This window comes from Nannospalax galili, unplaced genomic scaffold (genome assembly GCF_000622305.1).
Source record: "Nannospalax galili isolate Female #2095 unplaced genomic scaffold, S.galili_v1.0 scaffold1157, whole genome shotgun sequence".
Lineage (NCBI taxonomy): Eukaryota > Metazoa > Chordata > Mammalia > Rodentia > Spalacidae > Nannospalax > Nannospalax galili.
The window spans coordinates 579,828-597,651 of NW_008340118.1; the positions used below are offsets into that span (position 1 = coordinate 579,828).

At 47.0% G+C, this 17,824-nt stretch overlaps 1 protein-coding gene across 2 annotated transcripts in view; it reads left to right on the plus strand.

The window, feature by feature from the left end:
- Positions 1–6: 6 nt before the first annotated feature.
- Positions 7–17,824, plus strand: part of Rps6ka2 (ribosomal protein S6 kinase A2) — a 154,422-nt gene continuing 136,604 nt past the window's right edge. The window contains exons 1-2 of one of the 2 annotated variants that reach the window (XM_029564520.1): positions 7–136; positions 337–376. In XM_029564520.1, the coding sequence (XP_029420380.1) occupies positions 78–136; positions 337–376 (99 nt within the window). In that variant the 5' untranslated portion in view covers positions 7–77. Of the gene's footprint in view, positions 137–270; positions 377–10,775; positions 10,949–17,824 lie in introns of those variants that run through there. The other variant, XM_029564521.1, reaches the window with a different exon arrangement.

The window sequence follows — 17,824 nt, forward strand, 5'->3', positions numbered from 1 at the left end:
GCACCGCCTCGCGCTGGGAATGCGCCGGGTATGCGCGCCCGGCGGCCCCGCGGCTCCTCGCAGCTGGGCGCGGGGCGATGGAGCTGAGCATGAAGAAGTTCACGGTGCGCAGGTTCTTCTCCGTCTACCTGCGCAGGAAATCGCGCTCCAAGAGCTCCAGCCTGAGCCGGCTCGAGGTAAAAGCCACCCTCGGGAGCGCGCGGGACGCGGGGTCTCCGTCCGTCTCGAGTGGGCGTGCCCGGCGGCCCCGCGGCTCCTCGCAGCTGGGCGCGGGGCGATGGAGCTGAGCATGAAGAAGTTCACGGTGCGCAGGTTCTTCTCCGTCTACCTGCGCAGGAAATCGCGCTCCAAGAGCTCCAGCCTGAGCCGGCTCGAGGTAAAAGCCACCCTCGGGAGCGCGCGGGACGCGGGGTCTCCGTCCGTCTCGAGTGGGCGTGCGGAGGGCATGGCCCGTCGCCCTCCCACGTCCCGAGCGTGGGCACCCCGGACCCGGGCTGGGCATGCGAAGTTGTTTGAAAGCTGGTCCAGTTTTCGTAAAAACCTACTGAATGGGCTCCAGACGTTGTTGGCACTTCGTAATGCTGCCAAGACAGCGTCCTCGGCGGCGGCTGAAGTCCGCCCCACTGAATTTCTGTCCCGTGCCCCGTGTCCCGTGTACACAGAATTCGGGGTCACTTCCCAGAGGCTGGAGCGGAGGAGGGGTGCGGGCGGTGCAGCTGGGCTGCCTCACGGTGTGGGGCGCTTCAGGGAGGGGGTTTCTCCGAAGTCCCAAGCTCTGGAGCCTTCCCCGCCGGCCCGCGCTGCCTTGGGTCCGTGGATGGTCGGAGTATTTGAAATCCGTGTAGAACTAACAAAAGCGGGGCAGCAAGGCTCGGTGCACTCGGGAGCTCAGTGTGCAGTGCCTGACGCAGTTCCCTGCAGCCTGGGCTTTGAGGTAGCTTAGTCCTGAAAACCCAGAGGACGCTCGAAAATCTTGACCTTTGCAGGTCCCTCCTCTTCTCTGTGGGTTTCCATGATCGTCTGTGGATGGCTCTTTATTGGTAGTTTTCATTTTAACACCCAAACACTGTCCTCATCCCACTGTCCAGACCACATCGATGAATTCGTGGATGGCAAAACGGTCTCATGTTTAAGTGTGCGAGGGAAGGTTGACAGCATGGCCTGTAGAGTTCATGGTCTTCTGTCCAGGCTGACCCAAACGGAGTTTGGGGGGTTTGTTCATTAGGAGCAATGTCACAAGTTTGATCTTGAATTTCCCCGTTCTCATAATGTTAAGCACAGGTGAAGGGTTCTGTGACAACCAAGAGATCTTTAGCAAAGCCCAGGAATAGACTTAAAGTCACCAGGGAATTAACTGTTAAAAAGTTTATGTTGCAGAATGGCCAGCTCAGAATTGAAGGGGCTAGATGTGATCTCAGGGAGTAAAACACCAGTTTTGGACAAATAAAACTATTAATCCGGTAACAGGGAGGGATCTTGCTTTATGCCTAATAATGAGAGAAATTGAGCAAAAGTTCATTTTTCTGGGACTCTGCAAAATTCTGAAGCCAGCAAGAACAGAAATTACAACAGTACTTACCTTTCTACTATGTCTTGTTTTCTGTTTCCCCCAAGGCCTGTTCATTATGCTCCCCTGCACACCGCCCTGCAAGGGAGGCACCCCTACAAACTCTAGGTGTGCAGCGTGCCTGGGGGGTCCTGGGGGGGTCCAGAAGCCTGTGTGCTAGATTCAGCATGGAGAATAGGGCTATGGAAAGACGTTCAAAAATATAGTGGCAGATAAGGTGTGTGTTTGGGGGGGATAGCAGATTTTGTGTGTGTGTGTGTGTGTGTATGTGTGTGTGTGCATGTGTGTGTGCGTGCAAGCATGCGCATGCACATGCTGGGAATGAGCAGACAAGGTATGTGTATGGCATGCTAGAGATTTAGAGATTTCTTTAATGTGAAAATGCAAGTTGTAAAAACCGTACATAAACCTACAGACATGAGGAGGGTCAAAGAGATGAGAAGGGGGCAGGAGAAATACCCCATCAAGTGAAGGCATCTGCCACCAAGCCTGACAACCTGAGTCCAACCCCTAGGGATGCACATGGTGGGAAGAGAGAACCAATTTCCACAGGTTGTCTTCTCACCTCTACACCTTTAGGGCTCCCTGCTAAGTAAATAAACAAACCGTAAAAATTAAAGAATGAGAAAGCTGTGTGTTCTACTAGCACATGAGGAGGCCTCTGTACACATGCCCAGTGCTTCTCCACCACTTGATGTTTGTTCAAACCCATGTAGCATGCTCTGCTATCCTTATTCTATTGCACTGGGGGTAAAACCTCGGGAAATAAAGGGTCTTGTTAAAAGCTTACCCATCATTCTGCAGGTAAGAATTGAGAGCCTGTGCTGGATCCAGGCGGTTTCTGCCAGACAGAAATTCTGGCCTCAGGGTCCTTGCCATCTACTTGGGAACCTCTTAAGCAGCCGGCTCTGTCTGTTACGTTCTGGAATGTTCATATTCCTCCCAGCGTCCTTCCCATTGGTTTGTATATTGGCAACTAGTTACCAGCTAAGAAGTATCCATGGCAAACATGTAAAGCTTCCAGGGAAGGTCCATCAGTGCTTTGAGGAGGACGTGAAATGCTGACCACAGTTGTGTGTCCTCTGTTGGGACAGATGAAAAAGCCCACTGCACAAAAAGAGACAGCTGCCATTGTTTCTGTGGAAACTTAATAAACAGCAAGACTGAGAATGTTTGTTCTTGCAGTTCAAAGTCTGACGACATAAACAGGAATGTACTCGTTGTCACTTTACGTTTAAGGTGGTGTTAGCATTGTTAGAAAGGCTTCTAGTAGAAATTCCACCCGAATAATTTCATATTTGCTTCTGAAGTTAATTTACCTTTGGAGCCAATGTTTGATAAACCTTGAGCTGTAGAGAACAAGTTACTTAATATATGTGGAAGCATTTTGTGAATTACAGCTTAAAATGAAGTTAATTTATATATTTTTGTCATATATTGGCATTGACCCAAGTGATACAAGTGGCCAGGTAGGCCACTCTCACAGAAGTGTTTGGAGACTGCTGAAGGGAAGCTGGGTCCCTTGTGTAGGCTTCATGGGTATGTCCTACAAGGGTATTGGGTCTCAGTGCCCTCAAGACCTTCCAGAAAGTGCTAATTGCAGGGCGCTAGTGATGTGGCCGGAGGGTTACAGTGGCTAGCTGTGACCATTGCCTCATTCCATGGTCGAGTTACACACAGAGACTTAGAGGCTGGGGAGACTCGTGCTCATACAGGAGCAGGTGTATGCCATTGCTGATTTTAGCCATTTCTGGTTGTGTAGCTATGGTGTTTGCCATGTACTGAGGCACAAGGGAGGTTGTTGTAATCTTGAAACAGTAATTACTCTGTGGGCTATTTCAGAATGTGCTCCATAGCCTAATTTTTTTCTCCAAAGCCTCTTCTGGAAGTCAGAAAATTCTAGGTGGGTCTGATCAGGTGCACTCAATTAAATTCACTCTTGCTTTTTCTAGCAAGGCTGCCAACCACCATAAGCCTCTTCTTTCTTCACTGTAAAACAGAAAACATAATATTCCTAATGACTGACTGTGTAGAGAGAAGTTAGAGTCTGGGTGATCGAACTGCTCAACCACTGTTAGCTGTTGATACTGATGAAAATGTTTCCTGGGTTGGTCGGTGGTTTTCATATGGTCCAGCTGGCTGCATGGCTTGTGTTGACCCAATGGTACAAGCCTTTGGGAGTCCAAAGCTCCTGTGTCCTTCCTGCTTACCAAGGGGACAGTCAGCTGTTTCCAGGATAGGATGGCCATATTTGCTCACATGGAGTTCCATCTTTGGCTGGACTGAGATGCTCCTCTTTCCTCCCGTGAGTCAGCTGCACTCACAGACACATTACCAATGAGGGCTGCCTCGCCCTGAGCTAGGGTTGCTTTCAGAGCATAAAAGTGTTCAGTGTTCACTTCTCAACCTAGAGAATTGAGCAGGAAGATCCCCTTCAGCTTTTTCATCACCAGGAAAGACCCCAAAGGTATGATGTACAGGCTTCTATTAATAAGACAGTGAAGGCTTTTAATTAATTTAAAATTGTGTTATTTACTAAAGATAGGACTGGCTAAAGGAATCGATATACAAAGTCAGTTTATTTAGGGACTAGTGTGTTCTTTTGGGTTACCAAAGCCAGAAAGTTCTCTGATCTATTATTTGGGTCATGTCACCAAAAACTGACATTCCTACCGGCAAATAGTTGGTGAGGAGCAAGGAGAACATGATGGAATCTTGGTGGTGCTGAGCTCCTGAGTATTGGGATTTCATTTTCTTTATTTTCCCCATTGTTCATAGCATGTGCCACATGCACTGCACAAGCATTGTGGTGTGAAAGTGCCTTGAATGAACTTCACATCAAGAAATACAGGGAAACCAATGAGTAGAAGCTGCTCTCTGGGTGAATGTCTTGTGAAACTCTTGATGTCATTGGATTTAAGCCATCTACTTAGATTAGTTGCTGATTTATTTGTTTCCCATGGTCACAGATAATGAAAAGTTGTATGTGTTTTTATATTATTGTATCGTTTTACATTTTGTGGATTTACTTATCTTTATGTGTATAAGTGTTTTGATTTCTTGTGTATAAGTGCATCATGTGCATGCAATGCTCATGGATGTCAGAAGAGGAGGTCAGATCCCCTGGAACTGGAGTTAAATGGGTTCTGGGAACCAAACCTGGGTCCTCTGCAAGAGAAGCCAGTGCTCTTAACTGCTGAGCCATCTTTCCAGACCCATATGAATATATCTTAATGGCTCATCTCAAAGAAAAACATGGTGTCCTAATCACATAAATATTAGGGACTTATGATAAATGTGTATGCGGGGGAGGGGGGCGTTGGCTCTAGTCATGGGTAGAAAGAACAGTTCTTATTCTTGGTGCTCAATAGGTAAGCATTCCTAGATTGAGGTAGTTTCCAGGAAAAAAAACATTTCTGATTAAAATTTTCAGGTACTCTCAATAAATTCATCCAAAGAGATTCTGTTAATCCTTGTCTTATTAGTTTTTTGACAACCAAAAAGCCAATTTAAGAGAAAAAGACCACAAATAAAAATAGACCATATCAGTAAAGAAGTTTGCTCATTTACCCTTTTTTTCTAGACACTCAAGTTTGTTCCTTTCTTGCAGTCGCTGTGTCTGGGATATTGCCTTATCTTTGCAATTTTATTGCATACTTTATTTCTTTACATCCAAGAAGTTTATCAAAGTACTTTTACTTACTCAGACGTGTATGGAAGAACAACCAAAACTACTGAGGCTTTCTTTCCGGCCCCCATGACCATCTCCCACAGGGCTGTGAACGGCCTCCTTCACTTGTCCAGCTCAGCACAAGCCTTTGCTCTATTTTTCATGTACTCTGAAGTAGAAGAGTGAAACAGGAACATTCAGTAAAAGATGCAACATCTGTCCACCCATCAACTTGCCAAGTACCCAGGGCTTCCCTTTTGTTGCATGCGAGGTGAACGATTCCTCGGATGCGAAGGATGCTAATTCCTCAGGTATGAGGAACGTGTACATTGGTAAGAGAGGAAGGTGCCCTCGAGGCAGCATCCAGGGCTTCTGCCACAGGAGGATGGGGGGTGAGGCTCTGGACTTCAGTGTGGAGGGTGGGAAGTGTTATGTGTCTCTTTCCTGCATTCTGGTTGTTGCCAGTGGAGAATGCACAGCCCTTTGAGAGGGGGAAACGGAAGATGAATTTGTTCATGTGATATGGAGTTAGCAGCTAGGAGTTTGGCCAGAAATACATTTTCTTCAAGATTCCGTGAACCTGTGTGAGTAAGCAAAGCTAAGGTCCGGCTGCAGATACTCTCTTGAATGGCCTGCCTCTGCTTCTGGCCACCCGGCTGCACTCGTCAGTGCTCTTCCTTAGCGTTCTGTCGCTGACGTCTTTGTGCTTTAAAGCTGTTGGGTTAAACATGAAGACATGGAGAGGCAGCCCGTTAAGTAAGCTGTGATGTGATTAAGTCAGGGTCAGAGCACATGCATTTGGTATGTAACTCTAATCGTCCTGTCCAGTTCCCAGCTATAGGAGAAGCTGTTCATGCCGGCTGCTGAGTGGTGAAGGCAGTGCTATGCTAGTGTGCTGTGATGACAGGCGGAAGCTCCTTGTGTCTTCTTTCCACCCTGCACAGTGGTGAGTGTCCGCTGTGAGCATGCTCAGAACTACAGGCAGGCTGCCTGGCGACCTCACACTGCTTTCCTGCCCTCAGTCAGACCACTTACTTGATCCTTTGGAGCACCTGCATCTTCAGCTGTGAAAGAGGGTTCTCCTTGCAGTGGTAGGCATCTCAGGCCTCTAGAGGCCTGGCAAGTGACACGGGCCTGTCAAGGAAAGCTGTACTAGGTTCCCCCTGGGGTTGTGACCAGCTAGCTGGCCAGACCCTCTGCCAAGCGTTTTGTACCACACAAGTTCTCCCTCTTGCTAGCCCCCTTTGCCTTTCTCCTTTGGGTATACATCTTCCTCGGGTAGTTTTAGAGTCAGCTCTCCTAGGTTACAACTATGCTAAGTTTCCTTACAATGAAAGTTTAAGCCTGGGATGTAGCTCAGTTGGTAGAGTGTTTATCTACCATGCACAAGGCCCTTGGTTCAATCCTCAGCACCACATAAAACTGGGTGTGGTGGTACGTGACTGCAATCACTGTACTCAGGAAGTAGAGGCAGGAGGATCAGGAATTCAAACTCATCCTCTCCTCTGAGGTTTATTACTAGGGTCATTTGCCCAAGCACTCCAATGGCATGGTGCTGGTTAGAAAGGAGTTTTAGTGTACTGCCTGCTGGGTAGTTCGGTGGGCCTGGCTAGTAATACATGGCATTTCCCTCATGTCTGCAATATCTTCTGGACAGTTGGTCAGGTTGTCTGTGCCAGTGGCTCATGGTGAAGATAGATATGGGCTTTGGGATCCTTCCTTTGGAGTATAGACTCATTCTTGGAGTCCTGGGTCAGCCACTTGTTGCATGTGTGACTTCGACAAAGGTCACCAATGACAACCTGCTCATCCTAGTTCCTTCCACTGTAAAATTAGCATCCTCCTGTCTTAGAGGATTGTCAGGAAGCAGTGAAATAGCCTATCCAGCAGGCCTGGTGAGCACCTGGTAAGGGCCAATGTGGCAAGTTAGTAGGCTGTGATCAAACTCTGTCACTTCCTTCTAGCCCCTGAGCCCCATACTACATGGGAAATACTGATAAAAGCGTGCCTCGGTACCTCCCTTCCATGACTAGTCACTGTATAGTCTCACCATCAAGCTGCACCCGGGTGAGCGGGAATGACTGTGTGAAGACTTCAGTCTGTGTTGTGCATATACACAGTGGCACTCCCCAAGGCAGTAAGTACCTTCTGTTTGTCCTTCAGAAGGCATTGAAGAGCCAGTAAGAGTGTAGTATTCAGGTCCAGAAGCTGGCTGAGAGGGCATGATTCAAGACCATCTCCACCACAGATAGAGTGCCTGCTTGTGGCTGGGCAGGAAGAGCGCCTGCTTGTGGCTGGGTGTTCTGTGCAGTCCACAACTTCCTCAGGGCACCTTGGTAGGTCTTGCTGATTGTTCATAGAATGCAACTGAGGAAGGGGATTGGCAGCATTTTCTGTCTCATCCTGGAGCCTCCTCCTCCCTGCTTCACAGCTCCACCCTACTTGACCTGTCCAGGCAGAGGTCAACTGCTGTGTGTGAACAACATTCATGAATCCTCATTTTGCCGCTGGGCAGGAAGAGCATGACTTTGTGAACCTCTGAGGGTCAGTAGTTCTGTCCATCATGACCATCGTCCCACTCTTCTCTCAGTAGGACAGAGGCAGTATGTCTAATATCCTCAGAAATCTTAAGTCCTTTCTCCCCCTTTGTCATAAATTCCCTTCCTCCTGTGTCTTCTCTCCTCTTGCAGTCTCTGACCCACATATTTGTGCATCAAGTCAGTTGCAGTCTGAAAAGCAGGCTCCTGAGGGGAGACATATTTCCCAAGATGTGTGTGGAAAGGTTGCCAGGTTCAGCCCCTGGTGAATGCCTGTTTCCTAGTCAGATGGACCAGCTGAGATGCAGCGTTAATGACCCAAAGACAGCCATAGCCCAATCCGTAGGACCAGTAGATGTTATTGTATCAGACAGAAAGGATTTTGCAGGTGTGATCAAAGTGGTGCTCTTGAACTGAGGAGACAATCCTGGGCCCTCAGTGTAACAACCAGAGTTCCTATAAGAGGAGGCAGAGGCGACATCATCTCAGGAGAGGAACAGGGGATGTAGTGATGGAGGGAGAGATGGAGGATTTTCCCAGAGCCTCCAGGAGGGACCATCCCTGCTAATACCAGCAGAGCGATCAAGAGACTCTGGCCTTCTGCACTGTAGAGTGTGGTGCAGGCTGTGGTCATTTGTCACACCAGCAGTGGCATGATCTTAGTGTGTAGCAAGACAGAAGCAGGCACAGTGCAGGCAGAGGTATGGTATAGATGGATGAGGTCTGGGCAGGACGGGCCTAAAGAATAGAAGATGAAGACTAGACTCAGCCTATCTGGGAAGTGGCTGGGCAGCACAGCTGACCCAGAGGTTTCCTGTACTTAGGGCTACAGGCCTGAAAACAACACTGGGTCTGATCTGGTATCTGTGTGGCCCTGCAGGGCCCTGCCTGTGTCCAGCCCTGGATATGCAGAGGGCTCAGTTGTGTCAGCGTTCTGTCCATAAAGATCTACTGAGCATCTGCCCCCAGGGTGAATAGGCTAGAGTGCTGGTTCTAGTCTTGTGGCATCTACGCTCTAGTGTTGAAGGCAGAAAACAAATGGTCATAGGAAATGTTACCATCTCAAAAAGTACTAGGGAGAAATGTGAGGCAAGGCCAGTGGGACAGAGGAGGACAAGCTTGGGTGTGATCATTGGGAAACCCTCTGCGATGCCAGAATTTCAAGGCCCAGCAAAACAGAGGTAGGCAGGAAAACAGGCAGATTAAAGCAGGAGATGGACTGTTCGTAGAAAGCCTCCTGTTTCCTGGATGAGCTGCAGTCTCTTCATTACTCTGAAGTCTTAAGAACTCAGTCACACCACTGCCAGGCAGCAGACCAGCCACCTGATTGCATTGGCAGTAGCATGGCACACAGGTTAGTGGGTTTATTCAAGGTGAACAGAAGCCTTCAGATGCCACTTGGCATAAAGGAACCAGGTTGAAGCCACCGAGCCTCCGGTTAGATGTCTTCCTGATGGCTCTCCCTGCTTTTCCTGGCACCTGGGGACAAGTGCTGTGGGTTCTGAGAGTTGATGCAAGGGAAGGTGCCATCTCCCCTGGCTGCTCCTGCTCTGTGCGGCCTGCAAGCTCTGCAAGCTCTGCAGTAGTGGTTCAGGAGTGGGAGAGGAGAGAGGGCCAGGGAGAAGGAACACAAAGGAAGGGGAAAGGACGGGGTGCCACTGTCCCTTGGCGCTACCATGCATCTTTACAGGAGTGACCCAGTCACTCTCCTGATAGGTTAGGTTTTTCTCCTGAGGAAGAGCTGTGAGTTTGAAATCTCACCATTATACCAGTAGTGAGAAGGATGACTCTCCATCTCCCGATTGAGATGACAGAAACGGTTAGTCACTGTTCCGTTCCTCTAACATCACACCTGTCCACACCACACCTGACCCGTCCCAAGGACTCTCTGGGTGCCTGGGGCTCTGCTGCACAGTCAGCAGGCTGCCTTCTGCTGTCCTGGCCCTTTCTCTCAGGGTGCTGAGCAGAGTCCTTTCTTATGGATGTTGGAAAACTTGAGGCAAAAGAAGAAAAAAGGCCTGGGAGAGGATCAAGGGAGAAAGCGGAGCTCGGTCAGCTCAGCATCTCTTCTGTAGTATTGGAGGAAGGCGCAGGTGGAGAGGGCCAGGCCATCCAGGTTTCAGATACTGGACATTTAGGAGCCCCGTGGAGACCCTGGCCTGGACAGTTTCCTGAGCTGTACACCCTCTGGTGGAATCATGTGTTGTCAAGCGCACAGAGCCTTGCAGGGCTGCAAAGTGGCATCCGTGGAGGTGCTTCTCGGAGCCTGCGGATGGCTTTATGGGGTCTTCTCGTCCTGGGTGTGGATTCTAGAATGGTAGTGTGCAGCATTCTGTTTACTTCTCCACGTTTTTCAGGACAGACGTGTTTGCTGGACTGTGCTCCTTCACAGCACTCTGTCACCTTAGCACTTGAAAAGACATGGCTGTCAGTCACTCCTGTTCGTGCCCATCTCACATTTCAGATACTCTCATTGCAACATGCCAGAGACGTCTGGGAAAACAGGAGGGCGGAGCCACACTGAAATGGGCATTACTTTTTCCAGCCAATGGATCTTCCATGTATTTTCTGGTTTTTAAGGGGATGGAGACAAAGTCATTTGAAAATTAATAAATTTAAGTTCTCTTTCTCAACAAAGATGAATATGAAATATTCTCTTTGACAGTCTGGAGATTATAATAAAGTGACTAAATCTCTATAACCATGTAAGTTCAAGTGAATATGTATTTGTAAGTGCATCTGTGTGTAGCTGTGCACATGTCTGTGTGCATATGTAGATGTGTATAACTGTGCACATGTCTGTGTGCATGTGTAGATGTGTGTGTAGCTGTGCACATGTCCGTGTGCATGTGTAGATGTGTGTGTAGCTGTGCACATGTCCGTGTGCATGTGTAGATGTGTGTAGGCACCCATGTGGCATTTGTCAGCCACCATGAGGAGTTTAGAGTGGAGTGTAGCCCACAGCAGTTAGGACCAGGTGAAACTTGAGACCTTTCTTCAGGTGGCTGTGGAGAAACGAGGAGGCCAGACTTCTACTGCTGCAGTCATCTGTGACCACAGTCTCCAGCCTCAGGATGAGTCACTAGACAGAAGGGGCAGAGATGGGAAACTGGAGAGAAATGAGATCAGAGCCCTGAGCAGCTCAAGCCTGAAGTCCGTGTCGTCAGCATTGCTGTAAGTTCACATGTGCTTAGAAGCGTTTTAGTTGTGTAATCCAAGCAAATCCTTGTCTTCTTTAAGCCATTTGGTTTCTCTCTTTAGCAAACAAAGCTATTCTGACATACACATAATACCTTATAAGAACCCTCAAAAGGTCAGTAATAATCCTACTTCATAGATGAAGACACAGTGTCATAGAAGATCCAATAGCCTGACTGTAGCAGACTGATAGTAAATCATAGTTGGCAGAGTCTGTTCCATTCTATTCATCTCCAAAGGTTGTGTCTTTTTAAAAATATATATTTTTATTGAATTTTTGTGCATTTCATACATCTTAATCATATTTGGACTTCCTCCCCATCTATCCCCCATAGCCTGCTTACTAGATCTCATGCATTCTGTCATACATGTTAAGGCCTATTTAGTCAAGTTTGTGTTCCCAGATGTACCTTAGTGTGAGTTTATCCACGGGAGCCTGTTCAGCCTGTCTAGTATCATCCCTTAGAGAAGATTAACTTTCTCCCACCCAGCAGTGATCGGCTGCCAATAGTTCCACTGCTAAGGTTGGGACCTCCTGCTCATCTCCCCAGGTCTATGCTGGCTTTTTGTCTGATTGAGTTTGTATGGGTCCTTGCATGCTGTCAGCACTGCTGTAAGTTCACATGAGCAAGTTACCAGAAGCTTGGAAGACTCTGTTTCCTTATGATCATGCACCACTGTGGTTCTTACAGTCTTTCTGCCCCCTCTTCCACAATGATCCCTGAGCCCTGGGTGGGAGAGATTTAGTCTAGGAGTTCTGTCCAGGGACATGCACTCTGCAGTCTCTTATCTACACTTTGGCCAGTGTGTTCATGGCCCTCTGTTGTATGAGGGAGCTTCACTTGTGAGAGTTAAGAGATGCACTAGTTTTCTCTCTACCCCCTATTCCACTATGTCCATGAGCCTTAGGTGTAGAGATTCCATTGTCGATGTGTCACTTAGGCCTGGGCATCTCACAGACACTTATTCTCTGTGTGTGACCAACTGTGGAACTCTGTAATAGTTTTTAGCTATAGTGATGTATGTTTACATGTGTGTAAATTAATAGTTTGACAACATGTTTATATTAGATTACTAAAGATATTTTCTGACCTGGGTGTGGTGTTGTGCACCTGTAATGCCAGCACTGGGGAGGCTGAGGCAGCAGGATCCCTGTAAGCTTGAGGCCAAGTTCAACTACATAAAAAGCAAGACTCTGTCTCAAAAATAGGAGGAAGAAGAGGAAGAAGAAAAAAGTGGGGGGGAGGGAAGAGGGAGGAGCAGAGGGGAGGAGAGGGGAAGAGAGGAAGGCTGTCCCAAGGCCCTTAGCTTTGGATTGTGCCAAAGCATTGGCCCATGCCTGTGGATAGTACATGCTCAGAACACACACTGAAGGAAGGTTGTGCAGTCTTCTGAGGGTACCTGAGAGAAGCTTCCAGTTCCCCCAACTCTGATCTATTAAAGCTCCATGCTCTGATGACTCTCATTGCTGAGGAGGGGTCTGCCACTGCCCCAGCTTTCCCTGTTTGGCTTGTGTTTTTGTGAGGGAGGGTAAAGATCTGGGTGGACCAAGGTGAACTTTGTTGGGGAGACCCACGGATGCACAAGGGTGGTCCAGCCTGCTGGGATCTATAGGCAGGGCTTGAGCCTGGACTGGGTTTACATACTAGCTCATTTGCATAAATGGGTATATATTATGTAATTATACAGTAGCAGTTTTGAGCATGGCTGTATATCTACATGTGAAAACTACAGGTATGTCTTGATGGAAATGTATTTGGAAAATGCAATAATGCTTTTAAATTTGTTTCAAACAATAGTAGAAATGCCTTTTCTAATTTAACTGAGATGCTACACTGAGAAAATCAAGATTAAATTTCTTTCATTCACTGAAAACATCCAGATTTATTGTTTCTTCTCTCACTTTTGTTCTCTCGGTATGTGTATTAGTTACTTTTCTCCTTGTGACAGAATACCTGACAGAGCAGCTTAAGGAAGGGGGTTATTGTGGCTCGCGGTTCAAGGATGCGTCCGTCGTGGTGGGGAAGGACTGGTGATAGGAACATGGGATGGCCGCTGCTCCGTGTGCTTTCTCCTTATTCAGTCAGGAACTTCTGCCCATGAGATGGTGCTGCCTGTGTTCAGGGGGACGTCCCTCTGAAGTGAAACCTGTCAGGAAACACTCTCATAGACACACAGAAGTGTTTCTCCATGGTGATTTTAAATCCCACCAGACTGATATCATTAACCCTCATAGCCTAACTAGGGGCTCCAAGGATACTTTTCTTTGTCTACTTTTCTTTCTTGTGATGATCTCACAGCCTAAAATCCAGAATGTGCAGACAGGAATTTAAAGACGGATTCAGAAAAGCCTGGTGGGAATGACTGCTAATTATGGAAACAGCATTCTGTTAGGTTAGCTTTCTAATTATTTTTACTATTTTATTTATGTGTATGAGTGTATTGCCTGCATGTGTGTAAGTGTACCCATGTCATGCAGTGCCCCAGGATGTCAGAAGAGGGCGTCAGATCCTTGGAACTGGAGCTACAGATGGTTGTTAGCCACCATGTGGGTGCTGGGAATCGAACCTGACCACCAAGCCCTGTCTGCAGCCCCTGTATTAGCTTTCTGCTTCTCAGTGCTGCCTGTCACACTGTGGAGCAAAGGAGTGAATGTATTTGAATATATTACTGATAGTATAAATGTCATGGAAGCCTTCAGTATCAATGACTTTCTTTGTGTGTTTGTGTGTGTGTGTGCGCACGTGCACGCACATGCGCGCGCGCGCTCATGCACGTGTGGTACATGTATGTGAAGGTCAAAGTTCAACCTCCAGTGTCATTCCTTGGGAGCCACTTGCCTTGGTTTTTGAGACAGGGTCTCTCAGCAGGATGTGTAGCTAGCTGAGTAAGTTCACCTGGCTGGCCAGAGCGCCCCAGGGATGCTCTTGTTTCTGTCTCCCCAGCACCAGGATTGTATGCACACCTGACTTTTTACCTGGTTCCGGGATTCAAACTGAGGTTCTCACACTTGTGTGGCAAGCATCTTGCCAGCGGAGCCATCTTCTGAGCCCAGCTTTCCTTCTTTCCATGTGTGTTTGTGGCCAGGTGTCCTCACTGCCTTTTGACTGGAGTGATCTTATTCTGATATGTTACTAGAAGGGATGGGGTAGGGAACAGAAACACTATCACAAAGAGGACTCCTGATGAACTCTGGACAGGAATAATCTCTTCTGACCCCGGGAAAGATGTCCACAGTCCTCAGCAGAAACATACCTTATACTAAATGCATATTTTAGTGTTTGGCAGTGTGAACTGTGTAACCCAGTGGTGTGGACTTATCTGCATTGCCTGCCATGTGTTCTTTTTGAAGCTATATGCTTCTTTTTGCTGACTGTCCTTGGGCAGCTGATTCCTTCTTCAGCCAGATTCACAATTCACACTCCTCCCCTCACCCTACAGCATTGTGTGGTTGGCTTATCTTTTTATTCATGAGAAGAACTGGAGGGCCATTTTCAGTTACCTCCCATGATATCGCCAAGCTGCTTGGGAGTGAAAAGAATAATTTATGACTTCTATTTATGTGTTTGTTAGAGGGCCTGGCACATTGTGTTCCATGCCTCCTGCTCATACAGCCAAAGAACATCGCTTCACACACTCTTCCTCACAAGCTACCTGGGAGCCAAAGATACCTTGTTGAAATAGATAGCAAGAGATATGAGGAGATGGGAGAGGAGAAAAGACGCAAATGAGGGAAGGAGTAGGAAGGTTCAAAACCAAACCAGAGTAAGTGATTCACAGTGAGCTCAGTTTCTTTATCTTGAAATAAGTATGGAGAGGTGACTCAATCAGTAATGTGCTTGCCATGTGAGCATAAGGACTTGAATGTGGTTTTTCAGCACCCATGTAGAAATCGGTGTGTGGTTGTGCACGCTTGTAATCCCAGTGCTGGGGAGACGGGGCTCTCTGGTCAGCCAGCCTAGTGTACTTAGTGAACGCCAGGCCAATGAAACATCCTACCTCAGAATAGGTTAATTAAAGTCAGTCAGTCAATCAGTAGTTTACGGTGCCTGAAGAATGACACGAGGTTGTTCTCTGGTCTCCACATGCACCAGCACACACATGTGCATTTGCACACATATAAACATGTGCACACACAAATCCATGCAAAAGAAAGATACTTTCTGATTTCCTGAATATTCCAGTTTGTAAGTTCTTTACTTCCAGTAATTACAGATTGATAAACTGTTCTTGATACCCAACCTTTCCAAATACATTGAGACTTTGGATAGTTTGGAGCACGCTTGGAGAATTCCAATGCCCCTGCACTGTTGCTGTGAAGGTCAGGCATCTTGGACACCACTTCCAATGCCAGTATTGCCTCAGGGCAGATGGAGAGGGTCACCAAATTCATCTGTCTGAGACCATGGGTCTTTCTGTGATTACCCAAAGGATGATTCAAGTCAAGCCTTTGCTACTACCTCCTGCTGGGACCCTGTTCCCAAACACCTGGAATCTGGAACAGATTTTCAGGAAGGGACTCTATCTGATTGGGTGGGGTGCCTGCCAATTTGCCTTGGACTCCCTCAGGCAATTCAGGATCCCAGGGAACTTGTTTGAAAGCCTGAAGTCTAGGGATTTTACAGTCGCTCACCTGGAAGGGAGTATTAAGGGACAACTGTCTCATTTGGTCTCCTGGTCATTTCTACACATTTGTCTTAGAGTGGGGAAAACAAAATGTCCTGACCTCTTTTTCTTGACAGTATCAGGGAAGGAGACTGGCTTGGATGGGAGCCGACACGAATGCACATTCCAGAAGTTACCTTGCAGAGTTAAATCTCCAACCTTAAATTGTTCAGTTATTCTTTCTGTTGTTGTTGTTCATAAAAATTCTATTAAAAAATCTTTAGCTTTCTGGATGTTTGATTTGGGAATAAACACTGTGCCTAAGGATGTATCAGCTTCAGAAGATAGAGAGTAAACTCAACATTGAGAAAAGTTCACATCTGCCGTGGACCAATGTTGAGGTCTAGCAAAGTTGAGAGGGTCACTTGTCTTGGAACATAGACAATAAAGGAAAATTCTGGAAGCCTCGGAGGGAAAGGGCTGCCAGACCCTGTAGCTGACGGTCAGGGGCTGCCGTGTTGTAATCAGTCTCATGTGGGGACATTTGTTTTAACGTACCTTTGAGATTTAAACAGCAGTCAAAATGTTCTTTTTTCCATGGAGTTCCATAGTTACTCCTGATTTTGCTTTGTTCTCAGAAAATAATCCCAATTTCCTCAACTGTCAGTTCTTAGATGGGAATCTTTTTCTTGCATGGACCAATGGATTGTTAGGTTAAACATGAGGATTCTGAGTCAAACAGTTCTTATTTTTATAGAACCAAGTTAAATTTATATAAATGTGGAGATGCTTGTTAGCACTGTACCAGTGAAGTTATCCAACTTTTCACTGCCTAGTTTTGTATAAGAACTAATTGTTATTTATTTGCCAAAACATACCTTGTTTGCATCCTGAATTCTCTTGCCTTACCATCCAACAAATGCTCTGAGTGGGCCAACCACTGGGCAGCAAGCCAGGGTTTCATGGTGAGTGATGAGGACCACATGCACTCTCACTGTCCTTTCTTGTGTCGGATGCCTCCCACACAGCCTTGTGAGAGCTGACCCACTTGCCCACCACTTACCCATGTAACATGTACAAAGCTATGTTTTCAGTATCTTCACAGAGCTGTGCAACTGTCACCAAAGTCCAGATGGAACCCTGAAATTGGTGGCTTCTCTTCCTTCTGTAGCTTGTTTTCAAGCTTCGTCCTTGAAGACACTTCTTCTTGTTGCCAAATAATATTCTACTGTGTGGCCAGACCACATCTTTATTTATTCATGAGTCGAGAGGTGTTTGAAACGTTTCCACTTTTTGGCTGTCATATAATCTGCTTTGAACATTTCTGTGCAACTTTTTGATGGTATACTTTTTCAGTCCTCCTGGGCAAGTGCCTAGGAGTAGAATGGCAGAGCTGTCGTAACCCTCTTTAGTTTTTATGGACGTCATCTTGTTTTCCAATGTTGCTGTGATGACAGAGGCATCCAGTTTCTAACCACTGCTTGACCTTGAGTATTTCCACCTGGTGGGTGTGGAGCAGACTCTCCCTGTGGTTTAGGTTTGCATTCCCCAAATGATTGATGACATTGACCATTTGTTTGTAATCCTTGAAGAAACATCTACTCAGTTCAGTTTTCTCTTTTTAAAAATTGGCTGATTGTATTAGTTCTGTTTCTTGTTGTCAGGACTAAATACCTGACAACAAGCACCTTAGGAAGGAGGACTTACTTTAGCTCAGTCTCATGCTGTGGGCACAGTGTGGGCACGGTGTGGGCATGATGGTGGGCACTTGTGGTGTAACTGTCACATCCAGATTGATCAGGAAACAGAGGCCTCCGACCTGAATCACCTGCTACAAACTCTCTAGCTCCTTTTTGAGGGCTTTGAATAGGCCAGCATACCCATATACAAAAAAATCTGTTGACGTCCCAAACACTGCCACCAGCCAGGGACCAAACACCAAAGCCTATGGGGACATTTCACACTCAAACTATAACAATGATTCATCTTTTTGTCATTGAATTGGAAGAGTTATTTACATGTTCTAGAAACAAGGACTTTATCAGATATAACATTTGAAAATGCCTTTCTCCCATTGTGTGAGTTGTCCCCCCACCCCCTTTTTGTGGTTCTTTTTGAGGCAGGGTCTCAGCGTAGCTCTAGTTGGCCTGGAACTCTCTATGTAGACCAGGCTGGCCTCAATCTCACGGAGATCCACCTGTCTCTGCCTCCCAAGTGCTGGGATTAAAGGTATGTGCCACTACGCCC